Raw genomic sequence first — 22,370 nt, forward strand, 5'->3', positions numbered from 1 at the left:
CCTTGAAGTTAAAAAAGGTTTAAAACAACTGGTCTGTTTAATAATTTGTCTGCCACGATGCAATGTCTTTGAATTATCTTCTATCTATGGTTTTTGTCTTTAAAAAAATAATTACAGGTGATTAATTGTGCATAATTCAATTAATTGATCAAATGATCAGGTAATTAATTTGATTGACTGTCCTAGTTATTATAGAAGATTGAGCAGCAGACATTTAATTTTGTTAAAGTTCCCACATCAGCATAAACTCATTAGTCACTATGTATTTGGCATGTTATGAAAACCGTCTCAAAATAGGTATACTCTCATGCTGTTGACAGATAGCGCTATAATGAGAAGACCTGCTGTGCCACTCGGAAGACTCCGTTTCTGTTTACCGGGCTGATGTACTGGGCACTGTTGCTATTGACCCTCACTCGTGTCTAGTCCTTGTAGCACTTTGTATGTGAAAGTCATAAAACACGTTCTATGATGATTCCATCCCGGCAACAAGCCTCCCACCTTTCCTGCTGGTCGCTCCTCTGTGGTTCTTCATCTGAGGAGTAAACAGCCGAACAGCTGTCATAACTTCTCTTCCTTCCGTTTATTCATTTCCAACTCTCTCTCTTTCCCCCTCTTCCCTTTCTTCATTCCTCGCTTTTCTTGTCCCCTCAATGTGGCCAACAGGCTCTCAGTCATGCTGTGTTTCAGTATTCCTGCATGCTATATTAAAGGGGGCATATTATTCATGGCTATAGTATTTTAGTTTTTCACTGAAGACCTCTTGTAATGATAGCCAAGGTTTTACCTTGGTTTGTTTTAACAGAAAACCTGAACCAAATTATTATTTTGCACCCTCTTTCTGGCCCTGAACTGACTGTCAGTGCCATGGTTTCTACAGAACATTCTACTTAGGCTTACAATGTTTTTAAGATATGCTGCCCAGGCTGTGGAGTTATTGTATTATTAAGATTTCTATTGGGATTGACAACCATGTTTACCAATGCTGTAGGTGGGACTCAAACTGGGACTTTCAAAAACCAATTGACTCCAGAAGAGTCCCAAAAAGGAAAGAGGTCATTGGGGCAGTACCTTTTCAGAAGGTACACCTTTGTACCTTTGATTGGCTAACCTCCAGAATAGTTGACCCTATGGCAGACCATGCTCCTGAATACTAAATAGCTGATATATTCATGTGACCTATGTGATATATTCACATGATGACAAGTTTGTGTACGGTGGCCGAGAGAGCTGATAACTGATAAAACACAGGTAAATTAAGAAAACAACACATGGTCTGCAAATGCTCACGACTCAAACAAATAAAGAAACATGCTGCAAGAACAGAAATGTGCTGCAGATACAACAAACAAAAACAGGAATGCGCTGTGAATATAAATATATAACATAGCTCATTTTAATCTTGTTGAAGTAATTTTGTTGTGGTATGTGCTACTTGCGCGTTTCTGTATTTGGTTGGGTTGTGAGTATTTGAAGTGCATTTCTTTGTGTTGTGAGTATTTGCAGCACATATGCTTTCAAACTGATGAAGATGTTTTCTTAATTTGCTGGTGCTTTTTCTATTTGCGTGTGTTTTCTGAAGTTGCAGCGTGTTGAGCTCTCTGGGCCACCGTAGTTGTGGCATCATACCCATGTCAAATTCTAACTTAGCACTGTAGTTTCCGTAAATAGGGTTGGTGAACTATAGAGGAAGCTTTTCACTGTGTTGTTCTAGTATGTCTGCATAAACCTAATTTTCCAAAAGACCACATAAAATCCTGTTTTCAACACTTTGACCTCACTGTGTTTTCACAAAAGCAGTTGAGTAGGTACATTGTGAACATAGGGAGCACATTGAGTTACTATAATTCATCCTGGTTGCTTTTTTATTGCTTCTCCACAGAGAATTCCTGAGAGGCTACAGGAGCATCGAGGGCATATACGTAGACAGGCAGACACAACAACCGAGTCAACACAAGCTGAGCCCAGGGTACCTGTAAAAGTTGAGCTCACGTGTACCTGAGCCAACCTTCTGCTCTAATGTTTTGGTGATATATCTCCTATAGCATCCACTCAAAGCAGGGCACTGGCCGAGCTACACGTAGTCTGGCAGACGGACCTTGGAGTTAGGGAGAGAGAAGGCAAAAGGGAGGAGGAGCAACGAATGTGAATTCCAGCCGAGCGGGGATAGCATCCGCATCACAAGACACCTGTAAAAACATCATTTTTCATCTCGGGCTGTGGGGGAAGGAGCAGACTGAAAATGGAAGAGAAAAAGAGAGGAAGGATTTTTGGTTGGTCCATGTGTGCATGTGTGTGATTACCTTCGCTACCACTAAGTCCTTGCCCTGGTCCTTGCTTTAGGTTTCCATTGCCCACAAAGCCATACTCTGCCCAGGAAGCAGAGACCCAACCAGCTTGTTTGGTTCTGGGGTAGCAGTTTTGCCTGCTTACCAAGTTGGTTGAAGCTTGTTCAAACACCTGGTGGGGGGTGCCAGTGTCCCATGACGGGGATCAGTGACCAGAGCATGTTTTCCCAGGGGTGTCCAATTATGCCCCTGGAGGGCCATCTTACTGCAGAGTCTAGTTACAACCTGGAAGTTTCTAGTTATCCTGAAGACCTTGATTAGGTGGTTCAGATGTGTTTAATTAGGACTGTAGCCAAACTCTGCAGTCAGGGCAGTGTTCCCTACTGTGCTCCTGCAGGCACACCAACAGTACACATTTTCAGACTCTTCCTACTAATACACACCTGATTCAACTGCTCAGCTGGTTCATAGAGACACCACGACTAAAAATAGATGTGTCAGATAAAGAAGACATCCAAACTGTTGGTTTGGAACAGGGTTGGGGAAACACGGGTTTAAGGTACAACATCTTATCTCCCCACCTATGCCCACCTACTGTACATCATCTCTAATCTAGGTTTTTAGTTCTCTTGCTTCTGTCAACTATACTACCGATCAAAACCTCAAGATCTGTCTTCCTTGTGGGTTTTAAATATTTTAACCAACATTCTCAGCTAATTTGAGAGATTCTCACCTTTCCAGGTGGTAATATCTACACGTATTTGTACCGAACATTTTTGGTGCAGGTCTTATTTTTTTCAGGAGATTCAGAAAGTTCATGCCGTTATGACGCTCTTTGATGTGGCGTGACAAGTCGCTCTAAGTGAGTGAAGTGATGTGACATACAACCAAGTATGGTGAACCATACTCAGAATTCGTCCTCTGCATTTAACCCATCCAAAGTGCACACACACAGCAGTGAACACACACACACCGTGAACACACACCCGGAGCAGTGGGCAGCCATTTATGCTGCGGCGCCCAGGGAGCAGTTGGGGGTTCAGTGCCTTGCTCAAGGGCCCCTCAGTCGTGGTATTGCCAGCCCGAGACTTGAACCCACAACCTTAGGGTTAGGAGTCAAACTCGAGAACCATTAGGCCATGACTTCCCTGTATAAAAGCTGTATAACTAGAACTAAACAAATATTTAATTACTATAACACTGATTTTTCAGTAGAAATAACATCAGAAGTGCAAAAAGTTCAGAAACATGACCACCAAACACAACTTTCAGAAACCAACTTTATTTTATTTTAGCTCAACCATTATGGAATGGAATGCACAGGATTATGGGATATCAAAGGTAGCACAGGACACATCTATGCTGCCTTCAAATATCAACCTGATGAGGGTATCTCAGGAGACAATAAGTGAAGCTGAATTTGGATTTGAACGTGCCTTGCTGCCTTCCTACCTTCTTACCTTAAAATGTGTTCTTCGAAGGCAGCATTTTCCAGTTTTCAGGCGCAGCCTAGTGAGTCTGAAGACCTTGATTAGCTGGTTCAGATGTGTTTATTTAGGGATGGCACTAAACCAGAGATTGTCTTACTGTTGGGAGATGAGAGGGTCTGTATTAATTACCACTGAAAAAAGTGTAACGGCTAACTTGGATCATGTGAGTCATTTCAGCCAATCATACAATGGCATCTGGTCCCCTTCCCTGCATACTACCAATACATATCTATGGCTGCAGCATTTTCATTAGCTGCTATGATTTTTTTTGCATAAAGGTTGCAAGCTTGCTTTCCAGGGGCTTTGGCTAAACTCTGCAGGTCAGGGGCCCTCCAGGAACAAGACTGGACACCCCTGCTGTAAGTGAACACACAGAAGAAAAAACACAATCTTCCTCCCAAATATTCTTATGAAAAATAAAAATATATGAAGTTATTATGAACCAGATGTAATAGAATAACAATAAATAGAGTAGCCTACTTAGAGTTATGTAGACCTTTGGTGTCATTTGAAGTGTGGTAATTAACTAAACTGAATTGCAAAAGGACGAAGCTATGAATCCTGTTAGCTAAAATGGTTGGCAATAAATGTAGTCTGACCTATACTTGGAAAGTAATGAGGATGTGCTTTGATGAAATAAATGGGAACATCGCCTCTGCAAAAGGTTGAAAATGAGCACCTCACACCTATTAATTCTGTTCGTAACCTTTAAATTCATACCCAGGCCAATTGTGGTTTTGACACGTTGCAGACTACTCGCAGACTATGAGTGGAAAGGTGGGACTAAATAGAAGAAAAGATGTCTGGGTTGTTTTTCAACTTGTCGTTCATGAGGGGACCCAATGGACACCTTTCAGAGTTGATTTACCATAGATCTCAGACAGAATGTCTAGAGACCTTTTCACCCCCTTTCAAACCTTTAAAATAGGAAAAACCCACACCTCACAAAGGATGAGAAAAAAATAATAATAACAAAACCACAGACCAGTGAGATAAAAGCTTTGTAGACTGGTGTCTGAAATTTCTTGATGGAGATGTGTGTCATTTTAGGCTAGAATATTTTTAGGCCAAAATCTTAGTTGGTAGTTCATTGTGTGTTGTGTTGTGTGTTGTGTTGTGTTTATTGTTGGAGTTGTTGAGTATTTTTAAAGGCGCATTTAATAGTTCCTTTGCTAGCATTAGCATCACTGTTTTGTTTTGTTTTGTTTTGTTTGTTTTTTGTTTTTTTGTTGCTGTTGTTGTGGTGGTTGTTTTTTGTTAACTGTACTTACCATTTCCACAATGGTTTTTGGCTCTGCACTGCCATCTATCAATGTGAATCAGCAACTTGGGCACCACTGTTCAGGATCAACTGATCAAATAATGATGATGCAAAACGTTTCTGCTTTTTCATCCGTACAGGTATTAATCCTCCTGTTGTCTCTGCTGGTAAAGCCCAATGATAAGTATGTTCCATTGTCTAATTTTCACTTTCTGAGTATTCTCTTTGGCGTTCAGTGAAACAACATGGGTCACTTATATATATATATAATTTAGAAAACTGTGTACACCATTCAGATCGCTCTTCAGATCACAAAAACACAATTTATTTCTTGATGTGTAATATTTTTTACATTAGCACCAAACTACTGAATGCAGCTTTAAACATAACCGAACATTGTATCCTGTTCTGTTCTTTTCAAACAGTATTACTTTGTGAAACTGAAGTGTTGCTCAACAACATTATGTCTAGACAAATGAAGACTTCAAGCACAACTGTTTGACTACAGCTTCATTCTCTTTGTCCTGGCTTATGCTGAGGCCTTGCCACTGCCTGTGGGTTCCTGAGTAATCAGCAGCTGTTGTTTACAGTAAACATGAAAAGAAAGATCACATAATCATAGAAGACTAATTTTTAAGGGGACTAATTAGGCTATTATAAATTGGGTGTTGACAGCTGAGTTTATCAAAGATTTTTAGGGTGGCAGAGATGAAAGACAAACGGTGCAGAATTGCCTGTAGTTAGAAAGCATTAAGTGCACATAAATTGGTCCTGAATGCCATAGAAATTAATTTTCTTTTATGAACATAACCTATGCTTTTCCATGGATGCAGTAAGGGCCTCATTGTTGATTTATGGTTGTGGGAATGTGCTGTAAATATGTTAAGGCCACTGCAGTTCAGTTCATAGGCCAACCCGACCCTCACACCTGGCAAGATAAGCTCTGTTAGTGATGGCAAACAGAGATATGGGGATGGTAAGGAATACATCACAGGTCGAAGATCCTTTTCCTGTAAGTATGTGGCTTTAGTGTTACCTTTAAGATGTTTCATGTAGTCTTTCACATGTTCTTTTTGATGATGTAGAACTTTTGACATCTGTTTAAGTACAAAATATAAGTTTGATCTGGACCCCCCCCCCACCCACCCACACACACACACACACACACACTGTAAAAGATAAATGTAACACTAATGAGCTATCTGTATAGTAATTTTCAATCTTTATCTTTTCAGTCTCCAAAGGCTTAAGGAACTGATAATACTGAAGCTCCTCTCATTTACTATGAGATGAATGAACATCAAGACCACTGCAGACTGGGTCCAAGATCCTCAGCAGGATGAAAAACAGATGTTGAGAAAGAATCTATAATGAGAGTCGATAAACTTATGCAGACATTTTAGAGTGTGTGAGAAGTCTCTTCCTATCACTTCAGATCCCTCCACCAGATAACTTTCTCTTTACATTTTTACTTCCATCCTGAAAAGACAGTACCTTCCTAAACTTAACTGGCTTAAGCTGGTCTAGCTAGTGTCCCAGTGCACAAAACCCTCTAAAACAAGGCTGATTAAAGCTTGTATTTATTGAAGTCATGTTAACGACTCTGTATTCTTTAAAATTAAAATTTTAGGAAAGCAGTTCTGAAAAAGGAAATCAAAGATTGAGATAATTAGAACTGCCTGATTAGTTTGTTGTTTATTATTACACATTTCACAATGGCTCCAGACAATGTCAGACATTCTCAAGGCTTTTGTTTAAACTGCACGTAAAGCATCACACTAAAATATAATCAGCTATTCATGGTAGAACATCGGAATAAGATTGGACAATTTTTTTTTAACCTGTTGTCTATAAATACAAACAGTTTGGTCAACACTTCTGTGATAACTACATGATAACAATAGACACAAAGTTATGTATAATACCACTTAGCAAGCTTGCACACCTATGGCACATAACATAACATTTGGCACTGTGGAATGTTTAGGCAATTTTCTTTGTTTCACAAAGCTTCAGTTGTAATGAAAGTTCCTTCATAGTTCAGTCGATGCCAATATAAAGCTGCCATGATTCAGTGCTGTGGTTTTTTACAAATAATAGATGAATAACACCAGTTTTAACTGGCTTTAAATGGATTTATAAGGCGTTCTGGTACTTCTATATCTGCAGTATTTGTCAAGATTAAATATTCCATATTTTCTGTTATTTAAATAGATATATATTGATGCATTCTTAAATTAGATTTACTTTACTACCACATAAGTATTTGTATGGCAAACTTTTCTTTGGACTGCACCATACATAAAAAAAAAATAACAGGTCACCATAAATAATAGCACTAACACATTCAGACAATAACATCATAATTTCTTGGTGTCATGATTTTTAAATAGCTCATAAGGAGAAGTGCCCTGTAATCAGTTATAGTCTCTGTCACAGTGCATACTTTGAAATTTCTTTCAGTTTTCTTATTGTCTCTCCTCAGGTTTAAGTCTGTCCAGCGCCAAATGCTCAATAAGAGTCCACGGTCACTTCTTGGTCCCTTTGAGTTGTCAATGACGTAATGATTACGAGAGAAAGACGCACAAAACAGGAGCAGGAAGGACACAACAACAAGAACATACTGTAGCTACTGGACACCTACAAGACAGAAAGCTGGAGTGTACTACATAAGACAGACAGGTCACGTTGGCACTGAGTGCTTCAAAGGGTTGTTGTTCACACAAATACAATGCTTCATTGGACACAAGTCAAAGCTGGGTTCCAGAGGACTACGGGAAGGTGCTCATGTTTTTAGCATGACTGTTTTACCTTGCTTTCTTTTCTCACTTACTGCTTTCAGTCCTATTTTCCAAGTCCACCCTTCTTATCTATTTCATTAGAATTTTTCTATCGACAACCGCAGCCCTCCACCACCATGTCTTGATAGTTTTTCAGCACCACACGTTCCTCCTGGTCCAGGTAAAGGAGGGCGATGGGGCTAAGGGCTGTTGGCACACAGCAGGCCCGTGGCACGGCCCCGTTTACGGAGTTGACCAGCGTCTGCACCATAGCATGGCTAGATGAATTCATATGGTCAGCCAGTGGGAAGCGGCACTCTCCGAGGCAAAAGAAAGCATCGTAACCGGAAGGGGCCACGATCCATTTATTCCAGCCTACATCTTTGAAGTCCACATACAGCGGGTGTCGACGGCAGCGAGCGCGGGAGAGCCGTTTGAGCTTGGCAGCCCTCCCACCCTGTCGTTTCACTCGCCTTTCATTCCATCCCACCCGCCAACCTGTGTCAGAGCCCTGACCCCTATCACCCTTAAACCTGCCCCCAGTCCATCTGCCCCTGCCTCGTCTGCCAGCAGGGGTCTGCTTTTTGTGGGGCACAAAGGACTCGCTGCGGCCATCGTGACTGTAAGTCACCAGCAAGGGCCTCTGCCTCGCCCAGCTGTGCTCATCCTGCCCGGTGGATCTGCGCACGCGCAGATGTCTCTCCTTGGAAAGGCTGCTGTTATTATCAGCAATAACCTCCAGAATAAAAGACAGGCTCCCTGACCTCTCAGATAGATTCTGAAACACTTCTCCATCCAGGGGAAAGGTTTCCCAGAGTTCTGCGGTCTTTCGATCTCTAGTCAGTTGGCGGGAATGGATCAGTGTGGGCTTTGATGCAGGGTCATTGTTGGAAAGATAAAGGCTGACCACGTGAGTTGAGTCTTCTCTTGATCCTTCGTGCAGGAAACGGAGCTCTGCCGACACCACGCTCTCTTCTGACGGAATGGAGGACAGATTGAAGCCAATGTGAACGCCGTCCCCTGTCGTTTTCTGCTCTTCTGGAACATTCAGGACTGTAGAATCTAGATGTTAAAAAAGAGAGACAAAGTTCTTAAGCTGTGAAATACTTTCTTTCCATCATGTTCAAACACTTGCTCTTTGGGTAATGGCATAATTGTCCAACTAAATAATAATTGCACATCATTTGCTAGGAGCACTTATGAAAATAAGCCTTGTCCTTCTTAACTTGTTCCAAGTTGTTTACGCTGATGCTAAGACTTGAGTGAAAAATATCAGAACATTGAATCCATGGGTAGCTTTTTCAGTGGGCATCCTGGCACCTAAGGCAGGTTAATTGACTTCCACACTTCTCTGTGCTGTGTTATTGGTAAATTTCGCCTTTTACGACTGCCAAGGGAATCTGTGTTCTTATGACCTAGTACAATAGCTGCTCAAACCTGTGTGGTGAAAGCATCGGATTGTGTTGGCTCCTTGCACATGCTGGGAGGGGTAGCTGAACTCTGGGTCTTCAACGAGATGGTACTGTTGAGTGTGGAATCGATACAGGTCTAGAAGATACTGGGGCACCCGTGCCTCTGTACTGGGGTTGGGGTGTGACTGTAGGCCCAGGCGGGTCAGCAGGAGGTTTTGAATGGTATGAGCCAAACTAGGTTCTGGAGGACTACCAAGGTTTCCATGAGTCTGACTCGGACCCTCCTGTTGACCTGATGAGACATGAGGTAGCAGCAGGATCATCAGAACCAGTAGGCTAGCAGGGAACATGTTGAACCTGCAGAAAGACAAAAAGAAGAGCCATTGTGAGACTTCTTAAGATATTTTTTAAAAGTTTGTTTTCATTGCTATTTTGAACCCCATTGATTTTCACTGTATGGATAAAAGCCGTCATACAGGTTTGGAATGGCACAATAACAGAAATTGTATTTTTGGGTGAACTATTCCATTAACTGATGGCGTTTATTCAAGTCAATGAATGAAAACCTGACTCAGAAGAAATAATGGTCAAAATGTATTTCTTGTACCAATTAGTGTTGCAATTGACCATATTTTTAGCTTTAGCCCTTAAGCCATGTGTCTTTGTTTTGCCTCATATGTTGGCTGATTTAGCGCTAATAGTCTGGTTTGTAGCATAGAGTGGTAAGAAACTATCGTTCTGTGTTTTTGTTGTTGATTTACTGGTATTTGTTGTTTTGGAGACCATAATCGTAGAAACAGTGTCATTAGGGAACTGAAGTAGTTTAACAGAGATTATGGTGTGTGTTGTTTGATTTAGAGGTCTACAAATGGCCTGTTAGACCAATTCATAAACCCTATGTCTCTTGAGTTGATTTAACTGACAAATGAGAATAACCCAGGACATAGAGCATTGGTGCACTGTGTTCTTGAAAAGCATGCAAAGTTACTTACTTGCAAATGAATATAGCCTTAAGCTATGTTGCGCTACATTATGTGGCGTGACATTCTAGGATGCTCATGAGGCACATGATCATTCTTGAATGATTATAATGGTCATTGTATGATGAAAGTAGATTTGAAATTTGCAGTTTGTTGACTTTGTGCTGCTGCCAGTGACCCAGAGAAAATAACTCATTGTCATTTGTGTCTAGAACAGCTGCTTGAAAATAATTACTAGGTTAAAGGTTTAAAGTTTGTATCAGCACACTGATGTTTATGGTAGCACCCAATCTAAAGTAAATCACCTTTCAAAAGTAATTTGAGAGAGAGATGTTTAAAATTGCCATGGTTTATAGTTGTTTTTCATACATTTATCCTAGTCTATACATATTTGTGAATAATTTTGGAGCATCAAATTGACTTTTATCTATTCATTGATATCCTCTGCAGAATAAAGAAATCAAAGAGGAAGCAGTCAGAGATGTTATGACATGGATTTGAAATGTTTAATATAACATGTATAGCCTGAATTTGGACCCTGTCTACGTCACTGCTATGCAAGAGAAATTATACCTAAAAAAAAAAAAAAACCCTAAAAGGACAGATTGGCACAGAAACACTTTGACCCTCCAGCACTTAGCTCTCCTTCCTTTCAGTAACAACTAATTGTAAAGCTAATTGTCATCCATTAGTGACAAAATCTTCTCAAAGCTTACAGTATTGAACTACCCTTCCCATTGGTCCCATCACTAAGCCAACATAAGCCTTCAATGGAATCTTTTCAAATACATACTTTGGTGGAGTTCGTGAGATGTGTCGAAGAGGTCATTGGAAAGCTTTGATAGAAACACTGTAAAAATTAATATTTTGGGTTAAATGCAACTCTATCAACAGCTTCAGCTGAAATTAAATTTCAGTGGAAGTCGATGGGGCATCCATTGTATGCTTGGCCTTATTGTCTTCTTTAACAATGGTCAACACACAGTCTGTTCTTGAGGGATTAGTCTAAATGATTTCTGCGGTTTCAACAGCTTCCATGGCCTATAAATATCTTATCTTGTATTCAGTCTAGAATATGCCTCTACAAGGTGCTGGGTGGTCTCACACAGGCCAGGAACACTTACATCTGAGACAAACTAAATGGTCTTTTGATGTATAATGTGCTCAAGTCAGGACTTGCTGAGCAGTGACTCCTTTGGGAATCTTGGATTACTCTCAACTGCAGGTGTTAAACGCACTGGAAAAGAGGATGTATATCGTTCTCCCGTTGTCCTCTACATCTTCTCCATCTCGCTCGCACTCATTCACCAAACTCCAGCCGAATCCTCAGAGGACACACAGGATAAGACAGTCCCCCACGCCCACAGCATCCGGCAGTAAAGTAGATTAAGTGGCTTTTACCCATCCACTCGATTGTTCCGCCCAGTGGGAGCTCACAGAGGTGTTGCTTCCAGATGGAGCTGTTCTATTGAATGCCGCCTCCCCACAAAACCTTCATTTAGACTCCTTCGCTTCTGTCTTCCCTGCAGTCCCTCCCCCGTGCATTTGGGCCGCATACATGTTACAGTTTCTGTTGTGATTGGATTCGACATGTAATCACTTCCTCTACAGGGAGAGCAGTAATCAGACAGAGGGGGCGGAAAGAGGCGTTTATTAGACCCCAGAACAGACGGCAAGAGGTGACCCCAGCAGAGGAAAGGTCGGCCAGACTCGTGCCATTACCAGAGCGACATGGCCTGTCGACCTCAGAGTGGAGGGCAGGGTTTCTTTGCATCCACTTATCTCTTTCAGCTTTCTTTCCACATCCCCCACCCCATTTTTATTCTTCTTATCAGTTATCTTCCTGTAAAGCATGACTTCCAGAATTGAAATATATTTACACAGTTCTAGGAAAAGCCAGTTCTCTCTCTCTCTCTCAAGTTTCCCCTTTTCAGATTTACTCAGAAGTCAGCAGTGTAGGGCCGTAGGGGTCATGCTGCCTCTGCTTGTTGCTGATTTATCCTCCACCGCTGTCTTCATGTTTCACATTTCACTCCATACCCCGATCCCTCTGCTCTCCTTTCCTGTTGTTCTTCCTTTCGTTCATTCCCTAGAAGACTGCTTCTCCCCAGCTCGCCCCCCCCTCCCCCTCCCCCTCCCCATTTTGTCATTTTGTTCTTGAAGGAACACTCTTAAACATGGATTGCTCTACATTTTCAGATGCAAAAGGCACCCACACTATTGCCGCTTTTCCACCAAAATTACCTGGAACAATTTGTCCCAGAAACTTTTTTCCCCGTAGACCTGTTGCTGTCTGTGCCATGAAGATTAGGCTAGACTGGTGACGATCTGTTCGCGTTTCTCAATACCAACTAAGCCTATGCAAATTTTTAGACTTCGCGAGTTCGACTCTGGAGTGAGAACTGCGGGAGACAGGACGATGCAAGTCTGGTAATTCTACAAATGGAACAGCAGCGAAAACACAAAATATGAAATCAAACCCCACTGCCTGTTTTTCATTTTTTTATTTAAACATATTAATAGCCGCAGAAATGTAGATCAGGGAACGTACATAAATTACAATGAAACAAAATATTATTTTCAATTATTTTGTATTACAAACAGCTTTCATTTTAACATATTAAAAGATTAATAGAATAATATAATTAAGACCAAAGATTACATGTTAGATTTACCCAAAATAAATTATATCTCATGTTTAACCTCTACAGAGACATCGGCGCCAGCGGCAAATGCCGAGTTGAGGCTGCTCTCATTGGGATACATGAGCACTGAGTCTCCGCTGATCACGTTTTAAACAACTATATTCTCGCCTGAAATACTTTTAAAACTACATTTCATGACACAAAAACAGGATTATATAAAAAAATTTTTTTTGAATAAATGGTGGTTGAAATACAACGCGTGAACTCAACCAGTCAGTGTGATCAGCTCCCAAGTCCCACCCCCGAAAGTTCCTGTCCTTTAAAAAAAGTGCTACCCCGCAAGCAGGGACTTTCTGAGGGGCTAATTTTTACCCAGAACTTTATTTAGATCCTGGTTCCTGCGGTGGAAACACAGAGTCCCTAGTTCCTGGGGAAAGATCCTACGGTAGAAATGGGGCTTATATCTTACATCTAGTCCCCAAGTCATGCAAGAAGTCACAAATGTTAGAGCTGTGCCTCTGTTCTGCTGCATTAAAGACATGAAATCATTAGAATAATATTGCAGGTAGCCTGCAGGGGTAGTTTTATTGGAGTATATTAGCACAAAACTGTAATTTATACCAGCTGGACCGTTTAAGAGATAATGACAGCAACCCAGACCTCAGATTGTGCCCCATAACATTCAATGGAACAATCCTCTGTGACCGTACACACATACACATGCACCCCACTGTTACAGACTGAAAAACACACTCCAGAACTGATACAGTTATAGAAACATAGACACAGTTTCTATGCAGTTTGCCAAAGGTTCAGCTAAGAACAGACTAAAGTGGTCTCCAAGGATGAGTAGACCAGACAAGACATTTCCTCCCAGAATCCTCCCCTGACCCCCACATAACATTCTGTTATCAGTTTGCCCTATTTGACGGTCCTGAAACCCTCAGTCAGTGTTGTATTATCATCTGGCAAATGCAGAAGGATCTAAATGCATGATCTATTTTAGTTAACACGTCATTGTAACATCCCATTTTGTAAGCTCTGAAAAGACACATCACATATCACAACTTCCTTTTTTTCTTCCAGATTGTGTCTTTATGATTTATCCAGTTAGCAAAGGGCTTGCCTGTTTGTTTGCTATACATTTTATCCCCCAAGTCCTCTGCCAGCCCTGGACAGCAAGGATCTACTCTCCACAGTTGTTTCTTCTGCATGCTCCAGCAAGGCAATCTTAGCAGTCCGCAAGTCTTTTACAGAACATTGTCTGCTTTTTGCCTTTGGTGGAAACATTGACCTGCCTGTTTCACATGTTCTGAGGATGCATCTACACTATGAATCTGTCATTGGGTTTGGTGAGTAACACGTGTGAATTTTTAGCATGGAGCAGACAGTTTGGTAAGGAATGGGTAGTTGTTTGACGTTTAAGATTTGAGTCACACTACTGAATATAATTTTCTTAATTGATATTGTACATATTGTCTTGTTTTCCTTTGTCTAAACATCCTTAAATCAAGATCAATTGACCTGAGAAGCAAAATTCTGTGAGATAAAACTTGCATACAGCAAATAAGCAAAAACCTTAGTAAAGTTTATATTATTTGTGCTTTTGTGTTATACAAAGGGGTAATAAAATAAACTTAATTCTGAATTTTCTTACAAAACTTTGCTTCTCAAAGTCAATTTGTCTTGAGTAAAAAAAGTTTAGATGTTCTACACAAGCACTTGTCAATAGTTTTGCAAGGATACAACAGATGTTGCAAGCATCAAGGTGTTCTGCTGCAGAGGTTGGTACTCACGTCCAGGTGAAGTGGGAGGTGTGCAGAGTCCATGGTTTGTCCTTGAGCTCCAGCGTTACAGACCCTCTCCTCTCATTCGCTCCTGAGGACGGAGTAGACACCGTCTGCCTCTCCTGGGTAAGTGAATGTACCTCTGGAATAACGTCAGCCTCTCCAGCTTGTCCTCAAGCACTCATCCTTTTCTGAGTGTCAGAGAAGTGCGCTTTTAAAAAACATCCCCCGGCTTCCCTGTGTCGCTGTTATGTCAGGACCAGGACGCAAAATAGCAGCTGAGAAGGAGCCCAGGACAATGAAATGGATGATAGAGGAAGAATTGGAAGTTGGGCCGGCTAAATTCCCTCCTGTCCCTCTGGCTTTGTAGCTGACTTTCTCCCTTCCTCTCTCAATCTGTCTGTACTTCTCTTTTGTGCTCTCCTCCCCTTTTTCCTCCTTCGCTCTCTCTCTCTCTCTCTCTCTCTCTCTCTCTCTCTCTCTTACCAGCTGGTAAACTCAGTTAAACTCTAATTGACTTTCCTGTCCATTCGGATCCTCCCTGATAGTGATGTCACCGATGCCCCCTCCCTCCACCCACCTTCTCCAAACACACACACAAACAAAGATAAGGTCAGGGCTGCTTTAAATACACAGTACAGGTCAGATTGCCATTTGCAACTTTACATTTGGGTCTAAATGTTTCTTTTGCAGGAAAGAGGAAAAAAACGTGGGAGATAAAGTTGAGCACACAACGGCCGGTTGATCTGACATTATCTGAGTGACTGTTTATTCTGGAGGGAGTCATGAAGGTGAAAGAGAACTAATGATGATACAAGATTAATTCATTGTCATTGGTGCAAATGAACAGCCAGAGGGTGCCAGAAAAACACATCTATCACAAGCAAGAGAGAGAGAGAAAGGGGCACGAATATAATGAGTGCAAAAGGAACGCAAAAAAAAAGAGAGACGAGAGAGGGAGCAAGGTGTGCTCGTCCTTCCGGTGGGGTGGACTGCATTGGTATGCATCTGGCAGGGCAATGAGAAAATGTCTGTAACCTCACAAGCATAGTCTGACAGATTGGATTGCATCTGTTGAATCAGTTGAAACACCCCCTTCTCAACACACACACGCACTCAAATACAGAGAAACCGGTTTGCTCATGCAAGGACACTACTTTCCAGAATTTTCTGTGGCAATAGTACTGTATGATACAGATTTAACATTGGACGTCAACTGGCAACTCAAAAAAAATAAAAAAATAAAAAAAATTCAGACACTGAAATTCATTAATATGAATATAGAACAAGATAATGACAGATTTGAATTTGAGATGTGACTTTTAAACATTTTTACATTGTTGTCAGATTTTGAATTTGCAGTTTGAAAACTTAAATCTTAATATTTATTTACCTCCAAAAAAAAAACAAAAAACAAAAACTTTATTTTAGTGTCTAAATTTAATGTTAATTTCTTTTATGTCTAAAATTATAATAAACTCACACACACACACACACAAATATTTTTTGTAATTTTTATAGCGCTATATATAAATTGCACAGGAACAACATGCAAAAATATTAACGTCTAAATTGGAAATCATTTCATGCTCTCTGCTTCCAGTGATTCACTGCATAAAACATTATGGGCACTACAAATTATATTCACTGCAAGTAAAACCACATTTATTATAGTCAGAGTTTATATTGTCTTTATTTTGAGTACTTTTCCTCATGGTTTTCTGGATAACAGCATATCACGCAACCTGTCTAACCTGTCCTAACCTAATCTGACTAGTTCCGACTACCTGACAGATGAATTTGTTGCAAATCCCATAAAGTTTAATTTGATGCACAGTCTAGATATGGGAAGTGTTTTCTTCAAGAGTCGTTCCTAAATGCATTATCCTTGCCATATTAGAACAGACGTGCAACCCATTTTTGGTCAACGAGTCTGAATGAGGGAGTTTGTCTAGAAATAAAAAGGAAGGAAAAAGTGCAAGACTACTGTTGGTTGATAAAAATGAGGATCTTCCTGTAGACTTGCTCTCAGTTGATGTTCACAGTCACTGTTTGAAACGGTTCAGAGAGAGAGAAATGTCATCGCCCTCACATTTCCTCCTCAGAGTTGGGAGAGTCTTCTGCATTCCGACACGGGTGGGGCATCCTGAATTAATTCATTTATTTATTGGCTGCGATGTCCTTGTGCAGATCTGTGAGAATTTATTCACAAACTATTCCTCTCTGTTGTGGCGTGCTGTTTCTGGCTTGTGGCCGGCAGGAAAATTACATCTAACCGAATGCAACCCTCAAATGTCACTGGAAATATTTCTTCTTAATCTCTCGAGATGCTCTGTTGTTTGACTGTCACCATCTGCTCGCTCAATAAACTTTATACTTGTTTTTTTTTACATGTATTTTCAGTCCTAGCATATACTTGCAAGATTTTCCGATTCCATGAATTACTCATCATAGCCATATAGGGAAACCAGATGAGATTTACTGTTAAACTAATAGAAAACGTGACACCCATCATTTCATATTTCCTTCTCTTATCTTACCTTCCCCTTTTCTCCTTTCCCCCCTCTATCTCATTTTGTTTTGCCGTTCAGCTCTGTCCGTACTCACCCAGCAGAGACAGGAGGAGCTCCCGTCCACTTTAACCTCTGATGTGTGAGGAAAGGAAATGTGGCCCCGCTGGTAATGACATAAGAGGCGTTATAGCTTTACATTCATGTAAACTGGCATCATATTAAATTCAAGTTGATTTTTTTTCAGGCACTAAACTTGATATTCAAGGTTTGTTTGTTTGTATTACATACATGTGATGTAGTGCAGGGAAATGCTTCTCCATGGTGCCTCGTTCCACATTAAATGCTACAGTATTACTACCTGATTTTTATGTTTTTTTTTTAATAAAAAAAAAAGGATACTACCACAATGGACACTGTAAAAACAGATGTGGACAATTGTAAAAACAGATATGACATTGATGCTGCGCTGTTTGTTGTTAGGGGTTACACTTTATTTTGATGGTCCTCTTTAGAAATTCTGTTGACTGTAAATAGCTTTGCAACTTTTCAACTAAATCTCTTTAGAGTAGTAGTAGACTGCTAGGTTAGGGTTAGTAGGATAAGTTGGCATGGTTAAAAAGTTTCATTTTTAGGCTGGTCTACCTCAGCAGTCAACAAAATGTTTAAAAAGGCCACTTAAATCAAAGTAGATGGAGTTTATTTTTCACAGAAGCTGAAAATGAATTCCAGCATGACATTTAATTTTAGTGTTAAAAGAGTGCGAGGTAAGAAGTAGCAAAGCATTTAATATTTTACAAATATGTCAAATGACTGACAGTGACATCCAGTGATGCAAACTATTCTATTCTATTCTATTCTATTCTATTCTATTCTATTCTATTCTATTCTATTCTATTCTATTCTATTCTATTTTTGGAATTGAAAATATACTTTATTATTTGTGATTCATGTTAAGAAAAGAAACATAAACAAAGCCCTTTTTGACACATTGGGTGTACATATAAAGGGTTAGTTCATCCCAAAAATGAATTGAATGAATTTTCTTTGGATGTCTTTTGGAAGTAAAAATATTTAGGCAATAAGGACTTTATTTATTTATTTATTTGTTTATTTTTTTTTATTCATAAAATTGAGATTAAACCACTGAAGTCGCATGGATTACTTTTACATTGTTTTTTCAGAACATTTTGAAACTTGAAACTTTTAGATGAGTTTCAGTAAAGGGGCAGAAATCTCTCAGGATTCATAAAAAAATGTTTTTTGTGATAAAAAGTTTATATATATATATATAGGTTAAGAACAACATAAGGATGAGTAAACGATGACAAAATTTGCATTTTGGTAACCTTTTAAGAGTGAATGCGTGCATGTTATTTGCAAATAGCTCAAATGCATTACTTTACAATAAATTTATTTTACTTTTACTATTGTTCTTAATTACATTAAATTAATTTAAATCCCTTATATTCTTTATGTAAAAAGGAATGCATTACAACGTCACGTCTTAATATTCAAGACATGTTTATGATGACCTAAGACGTCAGATTCATTCTGTATGTGTTTTACTTGCATTTGAAGAGCTTAGTATAAATAACAGACCATTTCAAGACAGAAAAGAAAGCAATGAAATGAGCTGGTGCATGTGGGGACTTTTACTTTGATGGTATTTAATCTGAGTTTACTTAACACAGGTGAATAACTTGTTCCAATAATTCTCTCTCTGTGTTTTTCTTCTAGACAAATGGACAAACACGGGTTGCTTTGCATTCGATAGAAATTCCAAAGTGCGTTCTGAGATAAGATTCCTTTCTCTTTAGGTCATTGTTTGTTGAAAGACAGAGCGAGGGAGAGAGGGATGAGATTAGGATGGGGGCGTCCCATGCCTCGTTCCTGTAGCCGCTCTTTGAATGAGACGGTGAGAGACCAGCGGCTTCCTGAGTGTTAATCGCTGTGCTGCCAGCATACACTTGGCAAGCCTCGCTTCTCTGCATTACATGATAAAACACGGCTGGCCATCACAGATATATAAAGACACACACACACACACACACACACACACACACACACACACACACACACACTCTCATTGTATTGTCCTCTCTCTCCTCCACAACACATTCCAATGATGTCATCGGTGTAAATGTTTAAGACAAGGTCATCACATGGTAAACGTGCACCAGGGTGTGTGTCTCTATGTAAACATGTCAGGCTTTTCGTCCCGTTTTGTTATCAATGCAGTGATTTTGTCAGTGATCTAATGCACAGAAGCTTGGTGTAGGTGGATGAGAGTTTGTGTTGGTGGCCCCTGAACCTTCACCTTGGTCCTTAGGGGCCCTGACAGATTATTTTAGAGACACAATCAAGCATCAGTTCACCCAAGGGAAGGTGTCAACAAAACAAAGATTTAAAATCCTTGTTAAACTTCAGTTCCTAATAAACTAATATTCAGTAAATAGAGTTTATGCACATTCACTTTGACTTGGTGGTGGTAGTAACTGCAACTTTATATCTTATGTCTTGTAATTGTGACTTTGTTTCTAATTGCTTCCACGGTTATGAACAAAAACAAGTACTGGGTTTAAAATGCAAGAGCTGCTGTTGATCTGTATGGATTAAAACAGGGAGACTTGAGACTGTCCCATAGACTGCCAAATAAATAACAGTGTCAAGGTCCAGGAAAGTATGAAAAGCATCATAAGAATAGTCCATCTGCCATCAGTGATTCAACCGTAACGTTATGAAGTGACAAGAATACTTTTTGTACACGAAGAAAGCAAAAATGACAACTTTATTCAACAATTCCTCTCCTCTGTGTCTCTCCAAATCAGCGTAGTGCCATTTTGGCAATTCTGAGCAGTACGCAGATGGTGTACGCTCTTCTGTGTAAAGGAGAAGTGCTCACTAACACACATTTAGACAGATTTGTGAACAATATTTGAGAGAAATAGGCCTTTTGTGTACATAGAAAAAGTCTTAGATCTTTGAGTTCAGCTCATGAAAAATTGGGGCAAAAACAAAAGTGTTGCATTTATAATTTTGTTCAGTGTATATATATTAGGGCTGTGAATCGATTCGATTCACGATTCATAGGTTTTTGATTCGATTCAAGAACGATTTTGGCAAATTCAGAACGATTTGATTCACAATGAAATTTGATTCGATTAGATTATAATGATTCGATTCTGTATATTTTAGGCATCTGCATCTGAGCAAATAAATTTATTTTTGGGGGAAATTCATGACAATTTAGTTCAATACATTTGCAGCAACTTGATCCAGATCTTTAGTTCAGTAGTTTAACTTCATAGGACTTTGCCTTAATGTATATTAAGCAATAAAAATACTATTACCCCCACTACTACTACTACTACTACTACTGCTACTATATATTCAATGCACCATTTTTATTGTAAAGATTGCATACATTCCTCGAACATTTAGGAAATACACAAAGTGCAGAAATACAACAAAGTGCAAGTGCAACTGTCAATAATACCAGACAGAGTGCAATTAAAACATGGTAGTTAGTGTAGTAAGAGAGAGTTGAACAAACAAATGGCTATGACTTGCTTTTTTTCAGTCTACCTCAGATTTTATTTTTTTAAAATATTAACTGATCCACACAATCTGGCCATAAACTACTTCTCTGAGAAGACACTGTGTCTCCTGCAGTGCTGAAAACTCTTTCTGAGGACACACTGGTGGCTAGGGTTGCCAACTGTTACGTATAATACAGAATCGTCCCGTATTTGACACATAAAAGTCTTGTTCCATATTGAACTGATACAGAACGCACTTTGTTCCGTATTTTTGAGAATCAATTCAGTGCAAATCCATGACAGACACACACATAGCTTCTAATATATGTCAGACTATGAACGAAGACATTTGTAGGCTATGATAAGAAAAAAACCGACGGTGCGGTAGATAGGCCTACTAATTTCTCCCCGTTTGTCTATGATCAGCGTAGCGTTTTTAACATCTTGGAACATCATCAGAGAATGCCCTTTTAATTGGTCGTTTCAGTCATTGTGAGTCACGTAGTGTAGCAACGATGACGACAAGTTGTATTGCTTGAATGCAGTATTTTGAGTGCAATATTTTATATTTTCTTCATTAGCTGAGGAGATCGGTGAGTGGAGCAGGTGTCGCTCATTTCCAATCACTCCACCGGCCTCGCTCCGTTCTCACGCACGGCTCTCAGCCCCGCCCCACTCGTCACAGTTAACTATAATGGAAGTAAGTTATAATTATATAAAGATATTGGCACTACACTTCCTTAAAATGTTGTCTAATTAAATTAAAAATATTATTTTTTGCACTGGAAAGAACATTCTCGAAGTCTAATTCTATTGAATAAGTTTGCACAAGGCTACAGAAAACTGTTGTGTTTATTTTTCTTCAAATGCAGTCTAAGCCGATGAGTTTTGAATGTTATATGTTGTAGCCTATTTGTTTAAGTTAAAAATAAAACGTATTATAAACTAAACAAATCCATGGTTCATTGTTGGCAAAATGATCATGATAGTCTTTATATTTCACATCTATGTGGTTCAGTCTTGTATATTGATTAGGCCTACTTTGCTGTTCTATAAATATATAGGCCTAATAAGTTGTATTGTAATATGCTATAATGTATGAAATATATTTATCTAAATGTATCAATTAGTTTCAACAATATTCGCCAGAAGTTATTTATTTTTAAAAATTTTCTTCCATGGGGGCATGCCACCGGAACCCTACTGGTGGCAGGAATGCCAAATTTGCAAGGATTGGTAGTTCTGTCTCATGGGACTTCCACCAGTCCAGTGGACTTTCAGTCAGTGGCAGAGGAGCCATGGATCTGTATTTGAGTACGTCTTCTTTGCTGATTTCACTAGCAGACCTGGATAGAGGACAGGTCTCTGGCACCTGCTGAAAGCTGTTGCCGAAGAGCAAATCCATGGCTTTAAGTTTATTTTACAGGATGCATCTCATCTGAAAAAGAAAATTAATTGGACAGATGGAAATCTGCTTGATGATAAAGTTTGTGTCTGTTTACATCTCATTATTTGTACTTAAAATACATTTTAAAATACATAAATGCATTCCACACCTGTATATTACAGTTTACCTACTCTTTATCAAAAATCAAATAAAAATACTACCACCAGTCAAGTCTCACTAGCATACAGCAGGACTATAATTTCACTAAAATAAGCCAAGTACAATTTA

The 22,370-nt window shown here is 39.6% G+C and overlaps 1 protein-coding gene across 1 annotated transcript; it reads right to left on the reverse strand.

The window, feature by feature from the left end:
- Positions 1–6,603: 6,603 nt before the first annotated feature.
- On the reverse strand, positions 6,604–15,089 carry LOC109109281 (bone morphogenetic protein 2-like). Its single transcript, XM_019122425.2, has 3 exons — positions 14,653–15,089; positions 9,257–9,588; positions 6,604–8,881 (listed from the first exon to the last, which is right to left on the reverse strand). Exons 2-3 carry the CDS (start codon positions 9,579–9,581, stop codon positions 7,929–7,931), a joined length of 1,278 nt encoding a protein of 425 aa, XP_018977970.1. The 5' UTR covers positions 9,582–9,588; positions 14,653–15,089; the 3' UTR covers positions 6,604–7,928.
- Positions 15,090–22,370: the final 7,281 nt, after the last annotated feature.

Source organism: Cyprinus carpio, chromosome B18 (assembly GCF_018340385.1).
Source record: "Cyprinus carpio isolate SPL01 chromosome B18, ASM1834038v1, whole genome shotgun sequence".
Classification (NCBI taxonomy): Eukaryota; Metazoa; Chordata; class Actinopteri; order Cypriniformes; family Cyprinidae; genus Cyprinus; species Cyprinus carpio.